General features: G+C 50.9%; 4 protein-coding genes across 4 annotated transcripts; 2 read left to right on the forward strand and 2 right to left on the reverse strand.

The window, feature by feature from the left end:
* Positions 1-649: 649 nt before the first annotated feature.
* On the reverse strand, positions 650-3,415 carry MAA_04806 (SNF2 family DNA-dependent ATPase; the record flags this gene model as incomplete). Its single annotated transcript, XM_007822902.1, has 4 exons — positions 650-1,503; positions 1,555-2,536; positions 2,591-2,907; positions 2,959-3,415. The coding sequence occupies 4 exons, from the start codon at positions 3,413-3,415 to the stop codon at positions 650-652; spliced, it is 2,610 nt and encodes an 869-aa protein (XP_007821093.1).
* Positions 3,416-4,205: 790 nt separating this feature from the next.
* MAA_04805 (Glutathione S-transferase/chloride channel) lies at positions 4,206-5,405 on the forward strand (the record flags this gene model as incomplete). The annotated part of the gene is made up of 1 exon (XM_007822901.1): positions 4,206-5,405. The coding sequence occupies one exon, from the start codon at positions 4,206-4,208 to the stop codon at positions 5,403-5,405; it is 1,200 nt and encodes a 399-aa protein (XP_007821092.1).
* A 471-nt stretch (positions 5,406-5,876) lies between these two features.
* Positions 5,877-10,097, reverse strand: MAA_04804 (DNA-directed RNA polymerase, bacteriophage type; the record flags this gene model as incomplete). Its single annotated transcript, XM_007822900.2, has 1 exon — positions 5,877-10,097. The coding sequence occupies one exon, from the start codon at positions 10,095-10,097 to the stop codon at positions 5,877-5,879; it is 4,221 nt and encodes a 1,406-aa protein (XP_007821091.2).
* Positions 10,098-10,549: 452 nt separating this feature from the next.
* On the forward strand, positions 10,550-12,469 carry MAA_04803 (uncharacterized protein; the record flags this gene model as incomplete). The annotated part of the gene is made up of 1 exon (XM_007822899.2): positions 10,550-12,469. One exon carries the CDS (start codon positions 10,550-10,552, stop codon positions 12,467-12,469), a length of 1,920 nt encoding a protein of 639 aa, XP_007821090.2.
* Positions 12,470-12,590: the final 121 nt, after the last annotated feature.

Genomic DNA, 12,590 nt, shown 5'->3' on the forward strand with positions numbered 1-12,590 from the left:
CCTGGATGAGAATCAGGCCATTTTCGGGAGTTTCCGGATTGCACCCATCACGCATGTGAATATTGGTCTTTAGTGTCCCAGGGAGAAAGAGTCTTTACAGGTTGCAAGCCACGCCTGTGTGATTAGGAACGAGATTCTTCTAAAATAAATGATAATAGCTGGCGGCAAAAAGTAAAGGGGCAGTGTCTCAAAGTTGACAACGTCAGCGTCGACCAAGTATGTAAAGCCCAGCTTGGCCCAGCCCAACACTCCATGATAAGGGAGTTGGATACAAAGATGGTTAGAATGCCATCCGGGAATAAACAGGAGATTGCAACAGAATTCACAGGTGTGAGGCCTGTCGACGCCACCAACGTGGATCGGAACTAGCCAAGCAGTGCCTCGCCAATACAAATACAATGACATGTGACCCCTGTAGCTTGCATGTCGATGTTGTACCGCCACGAGGGATGGCACTATTCTGCTGTCACAGATAAGAGGGGCGGCTTCTTAACAGCACCCTGACTTCATCAGAGTGGGTTGCGATGGCAATTGAAGAAACAAACATTGGGGAGCCGACGGGAAAGATTTTTATGGAATTCCTTCATGGTTCCAAAACTGAAACTATGGGGTTGGCTTTGATTGCTTGAGATGCTTCAGGAATGCACCCCTACTCCCTTCTCGCCATCTTTATAGAATCCGCACCCGTCTCAACTACACGATACCCATCTGCGTCATCCAGACCACTGGCCGCTCTTTCATATGCCTCGTCTGATCTGTCACACAGCGTGTCAAGATCCTCGTCACTCAGGATCTGATCGCCCCCCGATGCCTCATACACCTGCCCATCCTTTAGTAGCAAAGCCCGCAGCGTCTCTGCATCAAGTTGTTCCTTATTCTCCATCTTCTGACCCATAGTCTTGAATCCACCCTTTTTGATGACGAGCTTTTCTAGACGGCGCTTGGCGTCCGCTGACATTAGGAGAGACTCCTCAACTGTGTCCTTTGTAGCGAGGCGATATACGATGACGGGGCGGGTTTGGCCGATGCGGTGGCACCGGTCCTGCGCTTGAAGATCTTGCTGCGGGTTGAAATCGCTGTCGAAGAGGATGACAGTGTCCGCTGATGCCAGATTGATGCCCTGGCCGCCTGCTCGGGTTGATAGTAGGAACAGGTTATAGTCAGCGTCATTATTAAAGTCATGTATTTGTTGGCGACGGCTGTCTTGCGGGACAGATCCGTCGATACGGCAGACATTCCAACCTCGGAGCTCTCTACTATAATCTTCCAGGATATCCAGTTGGGTTTTGAACTGGGAGAATAGCAAGACTTTGTGACCCCTATCAAACAGCTTCTGCAGGAGTCGATCGAGAAGCAGCATTTTGCCCGAGCAAGTAATAATGGATTCATCGACAGGAATGTGGGTGGATGTAGCCCAGGGGTTATAGAAATTGTGAGGACTGTTGCACACGAGTCTCAGTTGAGCCAGCGGGTTTCCCAGTTTCTTCTGCGCCAACTGTTTTTCTGGATAACGGAATTAGCTAGATTCTGAACATAATGCTACCCAAAACTTACTGGCAAGTTCTAATGTCTGGGCTCGCTCGACTTCCTCCGGTGATTGAAGTTCATCGACTTCCTCCTCCTCCTCGCTCTCTACCTCACCTGCGAGCTTGGCTTCGAATGCATCATCAGACAGGGCGTCTTCCTCACCAGAGTCCGCCTCTGCATATGTCTTTCCTCTCTGTGATCTACCACGAGTGCTAGCTGGGGTTGAGTGACGGCTTGATCTCGCACTCTTTGTCTCTGATCTCACAGAGGTTGGCGGGCTTTTCCTCTTTGTGGCCTGCTTTGCCGGGGTTGCCGGGGTTTTCTGCGCGTCTCCCTTCAGGGGTTGGCTGGCTGAACGCTTCCCCATCATCAGGCTAAAAGCATTTGGAATCGAGGATATTGGCTTGTTTTCCGCTTTCTTGCCACGGGGGCTTTGCCGTACGGGAAGAGAAATGGTACTTTTGTTTGAGCTTCCACTCTTCTTGGCAGCCGCCGCAGTGCGACTACTAGATCGCGAGGATGCGCGAGTTGAACTGCCCGATGCCATCGCGCTATTGACCTTTTCCGTGACTTTCTGTTCAAGATATTGCCTCGTATCAATCTCTTTGTTGGTAAAGACATTGTAGAGATCCGTCTGTTCCTTTGTCATGGGCGCGAACAGAACATATTCCCGCTTTCTAGGCAGGTACGCCGCAACATCCTGCTTGATTCTGCGCAACAGCAGGGGCTGTAGAATAAGATGGATCTTTTTAACTAGGTCCTGCTTCATCTGATCGGCAATAAATTCCTCGGTGCTTCTCTCGTCCTCCAAATCCGAAAAGTCGAACCATGACTCGAATGCTTCCCAGTCAGTGAAGATATTCGGCAGCAAGAAATGTAGCAATGACCAAAGCTCTTTCAAGTTGTTCTGCAGAGGAGTACCTGTAATTAGCAGTCTTGTCGCGGATGAGAATTGCCGTAGTTGCTGGAAGAGCTTGGCTTCTGCATTCTTCATCCGATGTCCTTCATCCTGTAGTGAAATTAGAGATATGTAGACCTGTCAGCTAGGTTTCCTAGCACGTACGATAATAATGAATTCCCACTGGATCCGGGACAGGTTATGCTGATCTCGCAAAACCATTTCATATGAAGTGCAAACAACCGGAAATTTGGTCGTCGGTCTGCCACCTTTGAGGTTCTTCAGCATATTAGTCCGGAAGATTTCTTGGCGTTGAGCTTGATTTCCATGATACATGATGACGGGAATGGATGGAGTCCATTTGTGGAACTCGTCCATCCAATTCGACAGCGTGCTCAACGGCGCGACGATGAGATGGGGTCCGAGGTAGTTTTCCTGTTCACGGAGCAGTGCGATCAAAGCAATGGTCTGAACAGTTTTGCCTAATCTAGTCAGCATCACAAAGACATGGAAGTCAAGGGACAGCTACAAACCTAATCCCATTTCATCGGCAAGAATCCCGCTCATGCCTTGAGAGCAAATCTCAAACATCCAAGTTAGGCCCTCTAACTGGTAGTCGCGCATAGTTCCTCCTACCATGCATTTGGGTTGCTTCGCCATTTGCAGATTATGTTCGCCTAGCGTCTTACCATCAAGACTGCTGCCAACTCGTCCAAGAACTTGCGTCTTCTTGGTAAGGATATCACTGAAAGCCGCGCTCTTCATTAGCAACTCGTCTAACTCCCGAGCTTTGGCCTCGCGCTCTGATTTAGTCTCGGCCTTCTTCTTCTTTCTTGGTTTTCGAGCAGCAATTGCCTTTTGTTCCTCTGCCTTTCTGTTCTCATCACGCGCCTCCCGCTCTTCCTTCAGGAGACTATTTTCAGTAATGTGATGTAATACGTCAGACTTAGGCGATGCCATGGGAGGCGGCGAGCTCGGAGGGCTCGTCATGGCCGGGGCTTCTGATGAGACTGATTCAACGTCCGATGACGACAATATATCCATCATGAAGTGGTAATGCCGATGGTGATATAGTCGTGGCCGCGAATTGATATCCGCGGAAGACAGTATAACGCACGCAGTAGTATTTGTCTTGGTGGATGTTGCGTTTAAACTCGCAGGGCTCAAGTCAGATCCCAAGTTGCCACTCGGGGAGTAAGAGAGATTGAGCGGAGAATTTGTGCTGACAGTTTGTATCTTCAACAAAAAATGAACTCAAAGTTTCCAAAATATGACCTCTTCCGTCGAATCCAAAAGTTGATGCCAAATTGAAGCAATTGTGAACCAGAATGAATTGGCGGCGCATATGAACGGGTTGTGAAGGGCGCACGCGCCAGTCTCAATTAAAAGTCATGGCGCTGGTAACGCGAAGTCGCGCGTAGTCACGTGCTTCGCGTGACGGACGGTTGCAGGTGCGACGCAAGAGGCAGGAGCCATGCTACCCCCTGCCACCAGGAACTGACTCAGTACGGGGTACGGGGTACTGGCTGTTGCAAAATGGTGCAACTGGGTGTGGCCCCTCCGAGCTGACCAACGTCAAACAACCCCGCCGTTGGAACTTGACATTTTTTAAAAAAATTATCAGTCCAGACATAGATAACCCACACCTCAATTAAGAGAAATCGCCTTCATACAGAACCGGCGACATTCTCTACCCACCGTAGCGAAACTGTTTCGCCTTCGAGCTCTTCGTCCTACCATCAGGGCCCTTTCCCCCGCTCCACTCACCCAATTGAGCAGAATGGCTTCCATCGCCAACCAGACATATACTCCCACCGAGGAGACCGAAATCCAGCAGTGGCTCACCACGTCAGACCGCCTCAAGTCTGGCGAGGACAAGGCCACTATCCTTGAGACCCTAAACAGCCATCTCGCCAGCCGAACCACCCTTCTCGGCAGCAAGCCCAGCAAGGCAGACGTAGCAATTTATGAGACCCTCTCCCCCATCGTCGCCAAATGGTCTCCCGATGAGCGAACCGGCGAGAAGGGCCACCCTCACATCGTCCGGCACCTTGACTTTGTACAGAACTCTGCCCTATTTGGCCTTGAGCTCAAAGAGGACCAGAAGATTCAGGTTGACCAGGACGACGTTCGCTACGTCAAGCCCCCCGTGGATGCCAAGGCTGAGAAGGAGCGCTTAAAGAAGGAGAAGGCCGCTGCTGCGGCCGCCGTTGATGGAAACAAGGAGGCCAGCTTGGTTGACCGTACCAAGGAAAAGGTGAAGGAGAAGGTTGACGAGGCCAAGGGTGCCGCCGCTGCCGCCGTTGGTGGTGGTGGTGGTGATAAGCCCAAGAAGGAAAAGAAGGAAAAGGCTCCCAAGCAGCCTAAAGCTGCCCCTGCCGCAGCTCCCTTGTCGCCCTGCCTGATTGATCTCCGTGTCGGTCACATCCTCAAGGCCATACAGCACCCCGACGCCGACTCTCTGTACGTCTCAACCATTGCCATGGGCGACCCGGCCGGCAACGAGGACTACACTGAATATGAGGGCCAAATCTGCCGAACCGTCTGCTCTGGTCTTAACGGCCTTATTCCCCTCGAACAGATGCAGGGTCGCAAGGTTGTAGTTGTGTGTAACCTGAAGCCCGTCAAGATGCGAGGAATCAAGTCTTGCGCCATGGTTCTGGCTGCCTCTCCCAAGGTCAAGGAGGGCGAGGTTGACGAGGATAAGGGCCCGGTGGAACTGGTTGCCCCTCCAGAGGGCTCCAAGGCTGGCGACCGTGTCTTCTTTGAAGGTTGGGCGGGCGAGCCTGAGGGTGTGCTGAATCCCAAGAAGAAGATTTGGGAGACTTTCCAGCCTGGGTTTACTACCACTGGTGACTTGGAGGTTGTGTTTGACGCTGCTGTTGTTGAGAAGCTTGGCAAGACTGGCATTGGCAAGCTGGTCACCGAGTCTGGCGGCGTCTGCACTGTTCAGACCCTGAAGGGCGCTGCTGTGCGATAAATAGATGTCACATAGAACCATGCGGATGAATGAAAGCGCAATTAGACTTACAATAAAACTCGACTCACAACTCACATCCTGGGCATTCACTACATCTTTGGTTGGCATAATGCGCAATTATATCTGAATTATTTGCGTTTCCTCTTTTTCGAAATACTCCGTCTAATATACAGTACATATACCGCCGCTATGTGCAAGTATTTGAGAGGCGTACACGCCTGGCCGACTAAGCTAAGGTGATGTGAATCAAGTGCCTCTTTTTCCAAGGCAATGCCGATAAAACGCCAATGTAAATGCTTCCCCGAGATAAATGTAAACGCTCAATAAAATACACCAAATGCCAACTCCAGTCGCTGTTTATTTTATACAACACGAAACGTGTTTTAGGAGAAGAAATACTTGCTCTCTCGAAGACGCGTCACATCAAAGTCGCCCTATATAATATGTTAGCTGTCTGTCAAGTGTAGGAGTTTACATGGGTTGCTGCGTTCGCATTACCTTCTTAGGGATGGCTGGGATAGTGAGAGGCAGCCACACCGGCACGGCAGTACCACGTTTGGTAACTCGTTTGGTCGACTTGTTTGGTTTTTTCGCGCCTATTAACTGTGACTCAAAGTGACTGATCTTCATATTCGCCATCAGGCGCTTAGACAAGACTGCGGCGTCATGTGGATCGTCAGAGTTCGTTATACCATCCTCATCAGCAGCCATGTCCTCGCTCATCTCGATTGCAGTCATCCCTTCGTCGTTATCTGCTTCCTCTTGCGGAATCTCACCCAAACCCATGTTTTTGGCGTCCTCGCTGATGCTGACGTCTATTTCTGCTCCTGCCATCTCCTCATAAACGGATGCTGGTGTCACAATCTTCTTGGCAGCTTCTAAATCCCAGGGATTGCCCGAAAGTCTGAGTGAATTGCGCTTGTACTCCAAGACTAGCTCTTCTTTTGGACAGAGTTTGCTGTTTTTTCTCAATTGTTTGATTTTCTTAGCCACGGGAGAAGAAGGGTCAAGATGAGCCAGGTAGAGTGAGCCCTTGTGTCTGGCCTCAAACTCAGCTGCAAGGCGGCCAACAACGTCGTCTTCATGAATCTGAATGAAGGCCTCTCGCAGAATGCCATTCATGGTATCAATATCAGCAGCATGTGTCCAGAATGAATCATGAACCGCCGCGAAATCCAATCCCTGTTCGTGACACTGTAGGGCTGACAGCAGCATATGGCTTGCATCCAGGGAGTGAATAAAATTAGGTGGGAAGCCTTGAAGCTGCTTTCTCTTGTTGACCGGGTCGGTTTGTTCATTGACTGGGTAGACCACTGATTGGAGACAGGTCCGGATCTCCCTAGCTGTGCTTTTTCGATACGGCTGGACGACTGGCATGCGAAGAGGCGTTGTCCAAACAACAGAGGAGCGAAACTGTTTCATGAGATCATCTAATTCATCCTTTTTCTTACGCCCTTCCTTCTCGTAACTGTCCCGGATTTCCTTGAGCTGGGCTGGTGTCAATGCCCGACAGACACGGCCACCAATTTCACCCAGCCAGTATTGGATATCATGGGCGCCGCGAAACATGGTTGCTAGAGCGTTGAAGATGAGTCTGGCGATATATGTGGAAAGGACCAAGTTGGGTATACCACATTCCTTTCCCAGATCAGGGTACAAGGCATCAATCTGCTTGCAAACCTGCTTCTTGGCTCCAGCAAACGTGACACCGTAAACGTTGGTCATGACTGTCTGTTTCACAACCTTTCTTGTGATTTTGCCTTGAAGCACCAGCGCAAATTCATTCTCAGCCTCGGCATCTTTGTCGATGGCCTGCTTAACAAGATCTGCCACTGCAGAATAAACATCCGCCGGCCGCTCGCCGGGTTCGAGATTGACCTGCTTGGCACCCCACGTGTCACCGCCTAGGGCGGCATAATGCTGGAGACCGTTACAAGTGCCGTCTTGGTGGACAGGAAGCTGCGAGACAAACTTGGTTGGGTCCGGAAGTTCCAGCGCTGCCTTCAATTCGAAGCATGCAGCCAAGCACTGCCATGCGTCTTCTGCCTTGAGCCACCATCGACTTCCATTCAAAGGGTTCGAGGCAGAGTCGATGATATTGGGGATATTGTCATTGGTAAAGGCCTCTCGTTCGTCAAAGCTCGACTTATCCAGCCCGTACAAATTAGCAAGGTGGATTTTGAGCCATCGAAGGCCCCTCTCTCCGAGTTCCTTTCCCCTGGCAAACTTGAGAACTGCTCTTGCGTGGTCGGCGCCCATATGATTAAGGTACGTCGGCATCGGATATGCGCGTCCTCGGTAATCGATATTATGCGGGAAGTACATGGTCTGATTCCTAAACGCTCGTGCAATCTCGAGTTGGAGGTTCATAAAGCAGCGCTGAGAGTGCATACCGGACCGTTCATTCTCGATCGCCTTGACAGCTTGCATCCAGCTTCTTCGCAGCAATGGATCGGCGGAGGAATCCGGCTCCTCGGGGATATGAAATTCAGGGTTCAGGGGCGGCATATTGGCGATTTCTTCTCCACTGTTCCATGCTTCCATCATGACATTGAGCACATTCTTGTTGATCCGCCAGGCAGTCTTGCCGAGGACGTCGAGACCTTTGAAAACTTGCGCCATATCACCTGTTTTGATGGCAGCTTCGGTGTACAGCTTTTGCTCCACATCACCCGACTTCACACGAACAAATGTTGTTCTGCTATCCAAAAACCCTCCCTCATTCAGTTGACGCCAGGGTTTGGGCTCAACAATCATTGGTAGATGCTTGGCAATGTAGTCACCGATGGGTTCCTTTTTCAGTTGCTGCACGAGATTCGAGTTGTAATGGAGCACGCCAACTTTTTTACCCCTGCGAGGCTGCTGCATGTGTGTGAATGCCGGTTGTTTTTGACTAATGGTCTGCTTCGTCGTAGGATGCTCCATCGTAACCTTGACAAAAGCATTGTCGATGAGCGTTTTTAGTAAGAATGAGCCAACCTGTGCACGGATGGATATGGACCACGGCTCGCGAGTTGCATTTTCCAGTTCCTTGGCCGTCTCAGAGGCATCGTCGATGATTGTCGTAGTTTCATTGTTGGGCTGACTAATTGTACGAGTTTCTGTGTCCGTTGTAGTGCCGGTAAAGTGTACTTGGCGATTGGGTTTAATGCCATTACCCAGCTTCTTGGCCGCGCGTTTAGCATCTGCTTTGGCCTTTTCCATCCTTTGTGTCTCAATATCTTCCTGTGCAAGCTTGGCAATGTTGGTTACAAGCCTGCTCACCACAATTCCTTTGTCCACGCCCTGCGCAGCTCCAAGGCTGAGAACAGAAAGAATTGTAAGAGCAGCCAGCCGAGAAGGATCGGCTTGACTTATCAATGGTCCGTACAGGCACCTCTCGAGATCTTGATCAGACTTGGTAGGTTTGTTTTCAGAAATCTTGATCAAAGCCAATTCTTCCTTCAGTTTCTCTTCTAAACATTCAAGCCATCCCGCCATGCGACAAGAGAGCGATTCTTCAGCCGATGATGCGGAGACAACAGTGCTGATCCCCATCTGAGCAAGGTTCCTGTTAGCTTCTCTCCACCGGCTGATGGCGCATCCAATTGAATCTCGCTCTAGCTGCAACTGAATATCACGTCGATCGGCATCCGACATCTTCGAAATATCCACGTCCTGCAAGTCCCTGAGCAGGTGAAGTCCTTCCTTCAGTGACGCCAGTCCCGTACCGCGTTGTGGGGTGGGTATAAGCTCCGTTGCCTCGCCGCGCGATATGGCATCGACGGCCTCGTCAACAGAGGCTTCAGTTGATCTTAATTCAGGATGTTCTTCAGTGAACTCGGACATTTCCATGTCCTCGGCCGGCTCCACGGTGAAATTGTACTTTGGGCAAATCTCGGTGATGACTGCCAGATCTTGATCGCTGAGGATATCATCCATGCTGAGAACCCGAAGACCCGATTCGCCGGGGGCCATACCCATGTATCTGTTAACCAGGCGGTCAAGTCTCGAGCCTCGCTCTGAAAGAAGGGACGCCTTGAGCATGCAAGCAATCGTCTCGGCAGTATGTGGAAGGCCTTTGCTGCGGATTTGCATCTCGTACCACTTGTGTAATTCTTCGGCCTGTCGTCGGTCGGGGCTATTGCGCATCTGCTTGAGTGATGCCCGCAGGTATTGGTTGTTGAGTAAAATACGCTCCTCGCCGGAGAGAACTCCCACTGCATTGAATCTCTTCAGCACCAGAGCGGCCCTGTCCAGTTTCCCAACACGAATACATGCATCAAATACAGGGAGCATATCTTCTATTTCGCCGGGGATGCCATATGTATTAATTTTAGTCGGTGCCCTGGGAGGCCCAGGTTCCGGAATCGTTAATGGGGCTGGAGAGTCGAATGTCTGAATGTCATGGGAACGAAGTGAGGAAGGCTGAAATGGCGCCATGGAAGGGTTTGTGAGGTGCTCATACGGCATAACTTCAAACTTCAAGTCGTCAACGGCCGTCGCCAAGCTTCTTTCGTGGAAGTAATGGCCCAGGGAGGACTCCGGTCCACGTCTTCGCCATGGCCGACACTGGAGCGTAACTATTGATCTCTGGCATTGTGTTGATAACCGTATTGACGCAATGGAATGGAATCTAGTCGATGGCCCAGCTGATCTGGTTATTGCCACTCGATGAGCAAGTACGCTGCTCCTTGTTTGTCGACTGAGCATCTTGTTCTCAAGGTAGTGGTAAACAGCACGGATGCTAAAGGGGGAAGTGTAGCCTCAACAGGCTGCTTAAATGCCGAGGCAAGAGATGAAATCAAAACATTTAGAGAATATAAATGACAGCTATCAAAGTCAACAAAAATACATTGGGTGAATGAAGAATGGGTTACGCACGAGTACCGAATGCGCGGAGAGAAGGTAGGGACCAAAGGTTGAAGATCGCGCAGCCACTGATAGGAGGACAGCTCCGTCCGAAAATTTCGCCGGGCTCCAAAGTAAGGGCCCCCCAGATTGGCCACTTTGGGGAAGCGTCACGTGCCTGGCCCGGTGCTAGCGCTGCGAGTCCCACAAAAAAGTTAGAGCTTCAATTACAGTACTTACCCCAGGCAGGGAAAGCTGTTCTTCCGTGTGGCAACATCAGATTCAAAAACCAGTTGTGCTCCAAACCGGCCAGGATGATTTCACGACCAGCGGCCGCAACTTTGGGGTGCTGCGGCTGCAGAAGTGCAATCATTAGAGCTGTTGTCGCTAGATCAACGCCGACCTTTCAACATATGGGACTTCGCTCTACACTCCAAATTCCCCGGCTACCTCATAGATTCGTCTCTACCGACCGAAGCATTGCGTCCAGTTCAGCGCAGACGCAGACGCAGACGCAAGACACAACCGGCTCGAATAATCATGAAGAGCCCCAAGAGCGCACAATCGAAGCCGAGTCTGCTACCGACAGCCCTTGGTTCCTCGAGGTCGAGCCGCCTAGGCACCCCCCAAGTCTCCATGCGCCTTCCGTACCAAATGCGCCCAACGAATCTCCTGAACTCATAGCTCCAATGATCAAATATATATTTGAAGATATGGGCTTGGATGATATTTCCCTAATGGACTTGCGTGATCTAGATCCCCCAGCCGCTCTTGGTCCGAATCTCATTATGCTCTTTGCGACAGCCCGGAGCGAGCGACATTTGCACATTTCATCTGGACGTTTCGTGCGATGGCTCCGAAGAAACTATAAAGTGGATGCACGAGCTGATGGGCTCATCGGGCCTGGGGAATTGAAGACCAAACTGCGACGGTTGCGAAAGAAGGCCAAGCTAATGGGTACCAACACGATGATTCTTCCAGGTGGCGACAATGGCATATCCACTGGCTGGGTGTGTGTTAACTTTTCTACAAGCGACAAAGTCTCCGATGAAACCGTCAGCTATGATGAGAGCGGGCGTTTCTCAGGCTTTGGCGCTTCTCCCACTGGAACCACCATTGTGGTGCAGTGTATGACGGAGCCAAGGCGAAATGAGCTTAATTTGGAAACTCTGTGGCAAGGCGTGTTGAAGCGGAACTTGGAGCAAACAATGAAGATCAAGGGACAACCCATTCAGGACCAAACCGAATTGGAGACCTTGGTATCATCCAAGATTCAGCTCCCCGATAACTCGTCGCGTGTTCAGTGGCAGAAATTGCAGCAGGCTTCACAGCAGCAGAGATTTTTTTCCACGAATGCCAGAAGGCTGCAGTCACAAGACTATGCAGCTGCCAGCTCTGAAAACAAAGAACCAGAAAATCCCAGCCTGGCAGCAGAGCCTGAAGACTCTGAGCTCAAAACCCTCCAGCGACGGATCACGGACCTTCACATTTCTGGGACGTCTCTGAGTCAACAAGTTCTTGAGCGCTTAATATCAGCGGCATTTCACGCATCCCACTCAGAGGGCGATGCATCCACACGCCTGGACCTTGTGGATCAACTACTCCAGACGGCCGAGGAGCGAGGAATCTCGGTCCAATCCAAAGACATGCTGGTCACTTTGATTGAATCCATAGTCACGTCAGCTGCGTATGGACCAGAATTGGAGCGTGCGCAAAGCAACCTTGAATTCCTACTGCTCAATCTCCAAACACCATTGGAACATAGCCAGACACTGCGGCTGATGAAAGCCTACGCCGAGCGACAAGCCTGGGATCGGTTTTGGGACACCTTTCGCGCGCCTGCCAGATTTCAAATTGCGCGACCTGGAGAGCTATATGAACTAGCTTATCGCGTCATGGTTTCTACACAAGACGCCAGTATGTGTATAGATGCGTTGAGGTGGGTGTACCCGGAGATGCTGAAAGAGGAACCGCCTGTCTATCCCACGGGCCCCGTCTACAACGCGCTCAAGGCCTGTATCCTGGTCGCTGATCCGGCGGCAGAGGAGATGCTTCTTAACCCACCATCACTGGACTCACTGGGCCTCATTGGTCGACGACGCCTTCAGCATCGAGAGTTTGTGCGGGTCCTGAGAGAGGTCGAAGACGCTCATCGCCATCTGGTCGGCACTCAAGCCCGAGAGGAGCGAGCACAAGCCCTGCACCGATTCACGGATGGTAACACACCTAGCTGAATTGAGCCATCGCCGGTAGTTTTGTTCTACCAGACTGAAAGGAGTAAAGTTCTTTTCAACCCCTGTATCATAACAGTATGTATGTATGTATCATATTAATGACAGCTGTAACTGTAAGGCT

The sequence above is a fragment of the Metarhizium robertsii genome (assembly GCF_000187425.2).
Source record: "Metarhizium robertsii ARSEF 23 chromosome Unknown MAA_Scf_1, whole genome shotgun sequence".
NCBI classification, from domain to species: domain Eukaryota; kingdom Fungi; phylum Ascomycota; class Sordariomycetes; order Hypocreales; family Clavicipitaceae; genus Metarhizium; species Metarhizium robertsii.